Source organism: Babylonia areolata, chromosome 2, assembly GCF_041734735.1.
Source record: "Babylonia areolata isolate BAREFJ2019XMU chromosome 2, ASM4173473v1, whole genome shotgun sequence".
NCBI lineage: Eukaryota > Metazoa > Mollusca > Gastropoda > Neogastropoda > Buccinidae > Babylonia > Babylonia areolata.
In genome coordinates, this window is record NC_134877.1 from 20,993,649 (window position 1) to 21,006,681 (window position 13,033).

General features: G+C 39.2%; 1 protein-coding gene across 1 annotated transcript in view; it reads left to right on the forward strand.

Annotated features, from left to right (window-relative positions):
* The window catches only part of LOC143299019 (WD repeat-containing protein 1-A-like), a 37,753-nt gene extending 26,418 nt beyond the window's left edge, over positions 1–11,335 (forward strand). Inside the window, exons 15-16 of the mRNA XM_076612100.1 lie at positions 2,763–2,913; positions 5,624–11,335. Coding sequence (XP_076468215.1) covers positions 2,763–2,913; positions 5,624–5,727 — 255 coding nt within the window. The 3' untranslated portion in view covers positions 5,728–11,335. The remainder of the gene's footprint in view (positions 1–2,762; positions 2,914–5,623) is intronic.
* Positions 11,336–13,033: the final 1,698 nt, after the last annotated feature.

The window sequence follows — 13,033 nt, forward strand, 5'->3', positions numbered from 1 at the left end:
CTCTGAACAGCTAGTTTGATGTGTCTGGATTATAAAAATACCATTCAGATGAACATACATCAGGTAGAAGACCCCTTTCTACTCAATAATAATTTGCTAACTGACCACGTGATATGCACGTGGAAAAGGGGGTTGCATCATGTGCAAACAAATGCATTGAAAACTGTGTCCTGTAAAGCAAATAGCAGATTTACACAGTTCTGAAAGCTCTGCCAGTGATTATGGACAGCTTTTGCGATGCAGAAGGATCCCTCTTGTCTGATAATTGGTTTGAAAATGAAGGTGATTGACAATGACAGTGATGGAGCTGACAGCCCATTTGATGGTAATACGGTCCATCCATCCAGTCAGACAGCGTTTTTGAACAACTGGCTATGACTGACAAAATACGTGCAGCAAGCGTTGGAAGAAGGGGAGGAGAGGAAGAAGAGTGATGTAAGACGGTAGGTTGAATGCCAGCCAGAGGTCATCAAGGGGGCGTGGCTTTTGGGAAGAGTGTACTCACATTTCAAAGCAGACAGAAGGGAATCGACAGCCACCACTGCCCCACGATTTTCATGAAATGCAGGGCTGAACCTGCACTGGCCGTGAAACTTTTTGCTTTTTGTATTTAACGCTTTTTTTTTTTTTCCACTGAATCAGATGGATAACTTGTTTGAAGAGGTGGCAAGCCGGATACACAGCAGACACTTTATTTTGTATTTGTATTTTGTATTTCTTTTTATCACAACAGATTTCTCTGTGTAAAATTCAGGCTGCTCTCCCCAGGGAGAGCGCGTCGCTATACTACAGTGCCACCCATTTTTTGTATTTTTTCGTGTGTGCAGTTTTATTTGTTTTTTCAATTGAAGTGGATTTTTCTACAGAATTTTGCCAGGAACAACCCTTTTATTGCTGTGAATTCTTTTATGTGCACTAAGTGCAGGCTGCACACAGGGCCTCAGTTTATCGTCACATTCGAATGACTTGCATCCAGACCACCATTCAGGTTCTAGTGGAGGGGGAGAAGATATTGGTAGATGAGCCATGATTCGAACCAGCGCGCTCAGATTCTCTTGCTTCCTAGGCAGACGCGTTACCTCCAGGCCATCACTCCATTAATAGGCCCATGTGGAACTTGAAAGGAGTGAATGTCATCAAAGAACTTCACCCTCTCACTTGCAAACGCTCTTTGCTGTCATAAAGCTTTCTGAGACTGTGATTGACCTTTTACGTTGACTTTACCCACCTTTGTCATTGTTGGGACAGTGATTTACTTAGATGTCTGCATGAGCTGTGATTTGTTTCCATAAACTTAGAGCCTGTTTTAATTTTTTCTACAGGTAAAGTTCGGTCTATTGAGCGCACTGGTATATAAGCCGCACCCACTAAATTTTAGAAAAAATTGAACTTTATACATACATAAGCCGCACCGGCTTATAACTCGCACTTGTTTCCGGTACTGGAACACATACTAATACTACAGAAAAGCTGTCGATACTGTAGGTTATGAAATAAACACAAGCGGGAAACAACACAAAGAAAAGCAAGCGAAAAACTGCTAGTGCCACAAAAAAATAATAAATAAACACAACGAAAATAAGATCCATAATCTAGGGATAGTCACATTTATTCAACGTCATCCTGCTCACTTAATCCACTAAAATCTTTGTCTTCAGTGTCTGAGTTGAAGAGAACCAGCACAGCTTCCTCCGCCATCATGAACATGAAGGTGGAGGTCGCTGCTGGTTCATTGCTTGCACTGTTGTCTGCTAGGCCAATCGCCTTCAATTTGAAGGTTGCATCATAGGCATAACGTCAAGTTTTCAGCATAATTAGGGTGTACACTTCAGCAGAGTAGAACTGAATGCTGATCTGAAGGCTTTAATGTGTGCGGATTTGATTTATAAAACGTGAACAGTTATCACACTATCCTGAAGCTCATCCAAAAATTCATGGACAGAAATCATGATTTTGGTGAGTTGAAGGGCAGCTAAGAATAGACGAGAATGTGACACTCCTGGGATCGTTAAAATCTGCAAATAAGCCGCATCATTGTATAAGCCGCAGAGGTTGAAGCTGGGGTAAAAAGTCGCGGCTTATAGACTGAACTTTACAGTAATCTAACAATAGGCATGCTATTTCTAGCTGTATTTTGTTTCTTTTCTTTATGGATGTCATTATTTAGAGGTAGAAGTAGACTTTTTTTTTGCACAAAAATTATTATCTTGGCCTGAACAGTTACCTACAATCAACCTAATTGGGGAAAAAAAAAGCCCAGAAGCAGAATCTACACTCATTTTCCTTCACAAAAACATTTACTTTCTTTCTGTATCGCCCATAGCTTTTGTGCTTGAATTTTTTGTGATTTGTTACCCCCAAATCCTCATATTCTCTGGCAAGGGGAGAGCACTTTTTTATTTCTTTTTTTATATACAAAATTCTCTGGTACTGAAGTGGTTAAAAGATTTGTTTAAGGTTAAGAAAATAGATTAAAGTGCAAGGAACAGAAATGTCCAAGATGGAAATTGTGAAGGGAAGCAGAGATTGGCACTGGTGTATCGTTACCTGTATGATTTACCTTGAAAACATAGGTTGCTTGCAGAATCTCTGCTGTATGATCCATTGCTTCAGTTAAATGTACACAGGGTTAAGGTGTGTGTGTGTGTGTGTGTGTGTGCATGCTGCCTTGCTTGTGAGCAGTTCTGTTTGGATGTGTAGTCCTTCATGCATACTTTTCCTCAGTGAATGAGAGAGAGCTGTGCTTGTGTCTTGTGTTACAGAAAGTAGGTGCAGAAAGCAGTAACCTCACAGGCCGTGTCTGCTGCATGGCATGGTCTCCTGACAGTGAGAGGTTTGCTGTTGGTAGCATTGATGGCTTGCTCACTGTGCATAAGAAGGACATGCCTCCCGGATCAAAGGTGTCCACCAAAGGTAAGTGGTTCAGGGCACAGGGAAATGAACTGGGCAGTCGTAACCTTATGCTCTTCTTTATGCTTCCAAGTTTGTTTTTTGTTTTTTCTCAAATTACCATTGTGTGCTGTCACACAAGTATGCTTTGATTCCTTGGCCTTACAATATACATACTCTTGGACAAACTGGACAAACACACAAGAGCTGACTCATGTATGTAAACCAAAATGTCCTGGGAAGATCATGCACACATTCTTTGCTTACCATCTCTGTGACCTCCACAAGTTATGTTCTAACAAAAAGAGCAGATTGAAATACAGATGATTACAACTGTGTCTGCTCTTGGTAATGAGAAGAAAATAAGAATTGGAAAGAGCAGCAGTTCATATGGTGCATCAAGCAGACCTCTGCTCTTGTACATTGCCTGTTACACACTCATCATTTTTTTGATGGTTATAAAGCGGTGTTCAGTGTTGTTGATGTCTCAAGGTTGCATACAACAGTGCTGTGCCTTTCATAATGTGAGGATGGATAAAGAGAATGTACAAGCAAGGGTTATTGTAATGTGAAATCACTGCTTATCTTGTGAAAGAAGTGTGGGGAGTGGAATAGAGTGACAGATTTTTGCAGTGTGTTGTGAGACATGTCACTTGAAATGTATAGGAAAACAAGAGGTCAGACCAGAGGTATTTGGGTTTGTTGGGTTGTAAACAGTGACAAGAAGGGTGATGTGTGAAGGGTTTTGTGGTGGTAAATGGTGACAACAATGGTGATGCGTGAAGGGTTTTGTGGTGGTAAATGGTGAAAAGTAAGGTGATGTGTGAAGGGTTTTGTGGTGGTAAATGGTGACAAGAAGGGTGATGTGTGAAGGGTTTTGTGGTGGTAAATGGTGACAAGAAGGGTGATGTGTGAAGGGTTTTGTGGTGGTAAATGGTGACAAGAAGGGTGATGTGTGAAGGGTTTTGTGGTGGTAAATGGTGACAAGAAGGGTGATGTGTGAAGGGTTTTGTAGTGGTAAATGGTGACAAGAAGAGTGATGTGTGAAGGGTTTTGAGGTGGTAAATGGTGATAAGAAAGGTGATGTGTGAAGGGTTTTGTGGTGGTAAATGGTGACAAGAAGGGTGATGTGTGAAGGGTTTTGTGGTGGTAAATGGTGACAAGAAGGGTGATGTGTGTAGGGTTTTGTAGTGGTAAATGGTGACAAGAAGAGTGATGTGTGAAGGGTTTTGAGGTGGTAAATGGTGATAAGAAAGGTGATGTGTGAAGGGTTTTGTGGTGGTAAATAGTGACAAGAAGAGTGATGTGTGTAGGGTTTTGTTGTGGTAAAAAAGACAAGTGAAGGGTTTTGTGGTGGTATAAAAGAATAGTGAAGGGTTTTGTTGTGGTAAACAGTGACAAGAAAGGTGATGTGTGAAGGGTTTTGTGGTGGTAAAAAAGACAAGTGAAGGGTTTTGTGGTGGTATAAAAGACAAGTGAAGGGTTTTGTGGTGGTATAAAAGAACAGTGAAGGGTTTGTTGTGGTAAAAAAAGAAAAGTGAAAGGTTTTGTGGTGGTAAACAGTGACTAGAAAGGTGATGTATGAAGGGTTTGTTGTGGTAAAAAAAAAAAGACAAGTGAAGGGTTTTTTGGTGGCATAAAAGAAAAGTGAAGGGTTTTGTGGTGGTAAATGGTGACAAGTAAGGTGATGGGTGAAGGGTTTTGTGGTGGTAAATGGTGACAAGTAAGGTGATGGGTGAAGGGTTTTGTGGTGGTATAAAAGAAAAGTGAAGGGTTTTGTGGTGGTAAACAGTGACAAGGAAGGGGCTGGGTGAAGGGTTTTGTGGTGGTATAAAAGAAAAGTAAAGGGTTTTGTGGTGGTAAACAGTGACAAGGAAGGGGCTGGGTGAAGGGTTTTGTGGTGGTATAAAAGAAAAGTAAAGGGTTTTGTGGTGGTAAACAGTGACAAGGAAGGGGCTGGGTGAAGGGTTTTGTGGTGGTATAAAAGAAAAGTAAAGGGTTTTGTGGTGGTAAACAGTGACAAGGAAGGGGCTGGGTGAAGGGTTTTGTGGTGGTATAAAAGAAAAGTAAAGGGTTTTGTGGTGGTAAACAGTGACAAGGAAGGGGCTGGGTGAAGGGTTTTGTGGTGGTATAAAAGAAAAGTAAAGGGTTTTGTGGTGGTAAACAGTGACAAGGAAGGGGCTGGGTGAAGGGTTTTGTGGTGGTAAATGGTGACAAGTAAGGTGATGGGTGAAGGGTTTTGTGGTGGTATAAAAGAAAAGTAAAGGGTTTTGTGGTGGTAAACAGTGACAAGGAAGGGGCTGGGTGAAGGGTTTTGTGGTGGTATAAAAGAAAAGTAAAGGGTTTTGTGGTGGTAAACAGTGACAAGGAAGGGGCTGGGTAAAGGGTTTTGTGGTGGTATAAAAGAAAAGTAAAGGGTTTTGTGGTGGTAAACAGTGACAAGGAAAGGGCTGGGTGAAGGGTTTTGTGGTGGTATAAAAGAAAAGTAAAGGGTTTTGTGGTGGTCAACAGTGACAAGGAAGGGGCTGGGTAAAGGGTTTTGTGGTGGTAAACAGTGACAAGGAAGGGGCTGGGTAAAGGGTTTTGTGGTGGTAAACAGTGACAAGGAAGGGGCTGGGTAAAGGGTTTTGTGGTGGTAAACAGTGACAAGGAAGGGGCTGGGTAAAGGGTTTTGTGGTGGTAAACAGTGACAAGGAAGGGGCTGGGTGAAGATGGTGTGATGTGATCTCTGCAGCCCATTTCAAGAGCTACTTCAACAAGGTGTGCTGGGTGGACCCCTGCACGATCATAACTGCTGGCCAGGACTCCAACGTCAAGCAGTTCACCGTCACCAACTGAACACTGCTGTGTGCTGCTGACGTCAGTGCCCACACTGACCGCCTGGGGACATGGGCAGTCCTTGTACAGCCTGTGCTGTGGCCTTCGTTTTGTTCATGACCTGTCAGCACTGGGTGCTTGTAGCCCTCTCTGTTTGGGTCTGGATTGATTGAACACTGCAACACTTTAGGTTTCTTGACAGGTCTCAGTAGTTGACACGTGTACTTCTGTGCGTAGAGAGTTTATGAGTGATGCAATCAGTTGCATTACTATGTATCATGGTTGAGACTGCTACTTAAGTTCTGGAATTGAATAGGTAGTTTGTTTTTTTAAATGTGGGATAGTACAGGAAGAAAAAGAAATAACTATGTTGAACTTCTTTACCACTGATTTTTAGATGGGCCACTTTTACATAGAAATATGCTTTCTTTTTTTTTAAGTTTTAACTTGTTAAATGCAAAAAGTTTTGTGATGCAAAACAGAGTGACTGTCAACAAACTAACATAATTATTTGCAAACTGTACATCATTTCTGCTTTGTTGGTAAAGTTTTTGTTGATCTGCCATAATTTTTCAGTCTATAAAGTGATGTGTAAAGGCTAATCCACCCATTTGATGTTTTTTTTCCATGAAAAATCCAAGAATGTGGAGTGCTCACATGTTAGGCATGATCAAAAAATGACCAAGTGGAAACTCCAGGTAGATGTGGCATACCATGAATGAATAAAAAGCCGTGTACGTTTCAACACTGTGGGTACATAAAACAGAGAAAAGAAGAAGCAAGCAGGCTTTCAAGGAATACTCAAAACAGTGTTTCTCACTTGTTGATCCGATTTATTGTTATCACTTTTTTTTTTTAGTTCTTGCTTTTCTGTGGTATGTGTTGAATAATTCTCAATTCTTGTGTTCCTAATTCATCCACCAGTAATGTGTAATCATGTGTAAAGGTCAAGGAAATATGAACCAAACCGCCTTGTAGTCTGAAAATTACGTTTTTTGTTTGGGTGTTTTTAATCAGAGGAATGGTGGAAAGCAAAGTATCTGAAAGGAATGGTAACTGCTCCTGCAGCTTCAACCACTGCTTTCCTCAAATCCAAACACTTTTCAGTGAAAGTTGCTAATGTGTGAAAATGCGCATGAAGCGTTGTAGAACAATGCTTGGAGACATTCCAGTGGTAGGTTTTCCATCGGTGATCTTGTCCACGCACCTCCTGTCGTCTCCATTTTGCATGTATGTGAACCCCTCAGTAGAGCTTGAACTATGAGGGGATAGGATGCAGCTGGTTGTTGATGGATGGGCTTTTGTTTAGTTTTCTGCTCCTGAGTTTATCTCCACGTTTGTAACAATCATGTAGCTACTGTTAAGACACTAATACCTATGTTGATTCTGTCATGTAGCTACTGTTAAGACACTAATACCTATGTTGATTCTGTCATGTAGCTACTGTTGAGACACTAATACCTATGTTGATTCTGTCATGTAGCTACTGTTAAGACACTAATACCTATGTTGATTCTGTCTTGTAGCTACTGTTAAGACACTAATACCTATGTTGATTCTGTCATGTATCTACTGTTAAGACACTAATACCTATGTTGATTCTGTCATGTAGCTACTGTTAAGACACTAATACCTATGTTGATTCTGTCATGTAGCTACTGTTAAGACACTACTACCTATGTTGATTCTGTCATGTAGTTACTGTTACGACACTACCTATGTTGATTCTGTCATGTAGCTACTGTTAAGACACTAATACCTATGTTGATTCTGTCATGTAGCTACTGTTAAGACACTAATACCTATTTTGATTCTGTCATGTAGCTACTGTTATGACACTAATACCTATGTTGATTCTGTCATGTAGATACTGTTAAGACACTAATACCTATGTTGATTCTGTCATGTAGCTACTGTTACGACACTAATACCTATGTTGATTCTGTCATGTAGCTACTGTTAAGACACTACTACCTATGTTGATTCTGTCATGTAGTTACTGTTACGACACTACCTATGTTGATTCTGTCATGTAGCTACTGTTAAGACACTAATACCTATGTTGATTCTGTCATGTAGCTACTGTTAAGACACTAATACCTATGTTGATTCTGTCATGTAGCTACTGTTATGACACTAATACCTATGTTGATTCTGTCATGTAGATACTGTTAAGACACTACCTATGTTGATTGTGTCATGTAGCTACTGTTACGACACTAATACCTATGTTGATTCTGTCATGTAGCTACTGTTAAGACACTAATACCTATGTTGATTCTGTCATGTAGCTACTGTTAAGACACTACCTATGTTGATTCTGTCATGTAGCTACTGTTAAGACACTAATACCTATGTTGATTCTGTCATTTAGCTACTGTTAAGACACTAATACCTATGTTGATTCTGTCATGTAGCTTCTGTTACGACACTAATACCTATGTTGATTGTGTCATGTAGCTACTGTTAAGACACTAATACCTATGTTGATTCTGTCATGTAGCTACTGTTAAGACACTAATACCTATGTTGATTCTGTCATGTAGCTACTGTTAAGACACTAATACCTATGTTGATTCTGTCATGTAGCTACTGTTAAGACACACTGTTAAGACACTACCTATGTTGATTCTGTCATGTAGCTACTGTTAAGACACTAATACCTATGTTGATTCTGTCATGTAGCTACTGTAAAGACACTAACACCTATGTTGATTGTGTGATTGTGTGCAATACCACAGCCCTGTATCGTTCTCTTGCCCAGAAAGGGAAGGGGGAATGGAAGAGAGTCCTGTACCCTCCTTTGAACTGTTGTCTCTACTGCCCATTGTCTGGGAAACGTCAATCTAGAATTTCCCTTTAGAGAGAAGCTCCATTTCACATAGAGAGTCGTGTACCCTCCTTTGAACTGTTGTCTCTACTGCCCATTGTCTGGGAAACGTCAGTCTAGAATTTCCCTTTAGAGAGAAGCTCCATTTCACATATTGACCCTTCACCATGAAATGAGTCTGACTTTTTTTCTTTCTTTTTTTTTCAGTTGTTTTTTGTGTTCTGTAATACAGTGAAAACTGCTTTGAAATCAGGCTTATACTGGTTATGGTGCCCTTAAGACTGTAAATGATCCAGTTATAAGGAAAAAAATTTTAATGAAAATTTCATGTCTTCAGACTGAGTTTAAATTGGAAGTGTTATTTAAGTTATTTGTACATTAATCTGATATGTTAAATTAAAGGTAACTGCAAAGAAGATAACAGAATAATAATTCATCCAGATGCTAAGGAATGCAGATGTGTCTGTATATTCCAGTTTTCAAAATTCTGTATCAGATTGTTGCAATATGGCAGTTTTGGTTTAAGAGTTTGCAGATCCAGTTATATTGTGTGTAAAACAGTGTGGTAAAACCACCTTTGTGCATGATGAAAAGTCAGCAAACTTACCTGCTCAATCGGTATGCTCATTGCAACAAAAATTACTATTAGAATAAGGGGTTTGAATGAGCAAGCACTGTGCATTCCCTGTACACCATCTTGACTCAGTGTCAGATTTCAATAGATTGAATTTGTGTAAATATCGATTATGAAATGACCATCATTGTGGACTCCCTGTGTTGACATGACATTCACTTTCCAGCACACAACTTTCAGTTCAACAAAACGTTTGTTGGTGAGCAACATTTGGATCAGTTAATGCTTTTTTCCACCCATCAGTTGTATCCATATCTTTTTAGAAAAATTATGTGCGATATTCATACTTAATGCTTTTCATTTTTGTTTATGTGAAGCACTGTCCAGTTTGAACACATTGGCAAATTTGTTTTCCCGGATTTTGTCACTTGCATCTCTTGATCCAGTCTAACCTGTGAACTCATGGAAAACTACAATAAGTGACTTCAGAAAGGTTTCATGGAGGCGCATTAAATTGAACAAAGACTAGATTGTTGCATTAACATATTTTTTGTTGTTCAGTATTTATAATAAGAATAGTTGTGTGTTGCAAAATCATGTTAAATTTTTGTATCTGCTGTGACAAAAGTTTTCAGTTTGGTTGGAATGAAATGAATTTTTTTTGCCTTCTTTTGTGTTGATGTGGCATGTTTAAATTGAGGTTTCTTCTAAGTTTTACGGAACATTTAATTCACATTGTTATGCCTTCATGATCTGTATACAGTTACTGAGGGAAAGTTTAATGTGTGCTGAAGAATCCACAAATTTTAGTATGTGCTGATTAAATTATGCAGATGAAATTGTCAGTCATTTGTAAATATGTTTAGGTTGTGTTCATACCAAACACATGTACTGTGACAATTTCTGTTCCATCTATCATGACAAAGTTGATTTAACATGGCTGGACATGCCAGTTAATGGGAGGGGAAAAAAAAAGGAAAAAAAACAACTGATCCTGGAAGTGTCAAGTGAACAGATGCAGTTTGCTGCACATTTTCTGTGGACCTTGATTCACAAAATGTGAAATGTCAGAATAGGACCCATGTCTTGCTTGTATGAAAATGGTAAAGCTGTCAATTTGAATTGTTTGTACAACCAGTTTCATTTGTGAAGCTGTTATGAAGAAGGGAAAAAAAAAATGCATGTATAACTGAAGATGTGCAGTGTGGATTGGAAGCCTTTTGCCTTCATGCTGATCACCAAAGACGGTTTCACAGAGCGTTTTTGTGTGTGCGTGTGTATAATTGGCAGCTGGCACTTCTGTCGGTGTTTGGTATTCATGAACAAGCAGGCTGGTCTGTTTTGGGGAGGAAGCAGTGCTGTCCTGTTCAGCAGATTGTCTTGATCATCTTGTCCACATTTTGTGGGCATATAAACCACAAAAATGAATTGGTACAAAATTAATGGGAAGGCTGTAAGAAACGACTTGTTCAGAATTGCTTTCTGTATTTGGGGTGGTTTGCAAACCAGTTAAATTTTGGTGTTGAGTAGGAATGATGGGCATCTAGATGAAAGAACAACTTTAAAAACTTGTAGCATCTGCATATGTAAAATGGATTCTTCTACACAGTTAGGCATTAAAAGGTTAGGCTTAAGTAAGTTAATAATGTATATGCTTTGGGCATTCACTTATGCTTTCAAACCGTCTTATGTGTGTATATCATATTTTGCCAGAAGGAATTTGTTTTTGGTCAACTTTGTGTATTTTTTCGTAATCATGTAAAAAGGAAATTATTCATGCATGTAAATATCTACTTCATGTAAAGAGTAGGAATGTAATGGAAACATTATCATCCTTAATGCTTGAACCGTCTGCAGGCATGGATTGCCTATTTAGATCCTTTTTTCTTTCTTTTAATCTTTCTCCTGGTGGTTTATGATTTGACATCAGTTTTCTATGCTGACCTAATCCTATTTTCACAAAATGCCTGAATCGTACAAATTATTTCCTTTGTAAATGGGGAAAAACATTTGGTTGTTGTATGCTATGATGGAAAAATGACAGATCAGCTATTGCAAACTTTTTTTTTTTTTACCGACTTGGGAGACATGACCAGATAAGTGGATAAATTATTTTCTCAATTTTCCTTGCATCTTTCCACACACACACAAATTGAATAGCCTTCAACTTGAATGTTTGGTAATTTGTCACCTTTCAAAGCAAATAAACATAACTCATTTACTAATGACCAAGTGTGTGTGTGTTGCCCATCTTATAACAAAGTACAACTTTATCAGCAACCAGCAATGGTGATGGTCAGAAATTAGTCACTAAAATGGCATGGAAGAAGGGGAGACCAGCTTTCCTAATATAATTTACAACCAGCTCAAAATTAATGTCTCAATTTCAGCTGGCTAAAGAGACTGATAGCTGTTGAGAATGACTTCTTTTTTTTTTTTTTTTAATTTGCATATCTTTTCCAACTCCGTTCTGACATGGCCTGCATGTTAAGCAGAGCTATATTAACGAAGGATTGGCATTATGTTTCATGGTCCCAGTCCCACTTGAAATGTCAAGTTCTCCAAGCAGACAAAATGAGGGGCAGGTACTTTTTCTTTGACGACTTGATATTCTCTGCCTTTCATTGTGAGGTCCCAGGTCTGAATCTCAACGGCGCATGGTTGGTTAAGGGTGGAAATTTTTCCAATCTTACAGGACAACATGTGTGCAAACCTGCTTGTGCAAGAAACCCCTTCATGTGCATCTACAAACAGAAGATCAAATACGCATGTTAAAGATCCTGTCGGTATTCGGTGGGTTATGGAAACAAGAACATACCCAGCATGCACCCTCCCAAAAACGGAGTATGGCTGCCTATGTGTCAGATATGTAAAAGCCCACTCGTGTACATACAAGTGAAGATGATTCTGCCTTAGCTGCATCCGAGAAGTCTAACTTTCTCAATTACTTTTATTCACCAATGTGCAAGCAGTTTCCACATGTTTGATGTATTGATATCCTACCAGTTATTTCCTCCCTCCTCACACACACACAGCAATTTTATTGGATGAAATTATTCAAGAGAACAAGTAGATTCTGGGTAAGAGGGGGGGCAGCTTCAATGGGTTGGGATGGAACTTGAAAGGTGACAGCATCTGTTGTCCTGCACTTGCTAATGTTGCTGCGTTAATTTGATAAATTTTGTTCTGCAAATTCAGGAGTTACTTTCAAGTTTCACAAGGTCATTTTCGTTTGAGCTGATTGCCTAAATGACAAGTATGCTTACAAATGTGTACCACATCGAAGTAAAATGAGTGCATCTAACACTTCTAGCCTCAATTTGATTTGTAAATTACATGATAATCTGAATAAAAAGCACAGTGGACATTCTGCCTGCACACTTGGACAGACTGTCCTGGCAAAGCACTTAATCATCTGTCTAAAACTGGGCGAACAGCTGCAACATCATCTGCTTGAACTCAGCTTTCCTTTCTTACCATGTTAACTTAATTATCACACTGAAGATATTTAAAAAAAAAAAAAAAAATTAAAGAGCAAAGTATGTATGCCAGCAGGTTTACAAAGTCTGCTGAACCTGAACAGATTCAGTTTTCAGATATATTAAGCTCATTTGAAGCCCCGAAAACGGAGTATGGTTGCTTACATGGCGGGGTAAGAATGGTCATACACGTAAAGCCCACTTGTATACATCCAAGTGTACGTGGGAGTTGCAGCCCACAAAGAAGAAGAACCCACTTTAAAACTTTAAATGACAAATTTCTTTTAAATAATAGATACTAATAGGAGGAGTTTGTATTATACTCCATGTTTGGTGTTAAATATACTTACCATGTCAAACTGATGCAAACTAGGCCTATTGGTTTGCTCTGCTTGGCCAAATTTCGCGCGGCTAACAGTGAAAAGACGGGCCCACCCGCTCTCA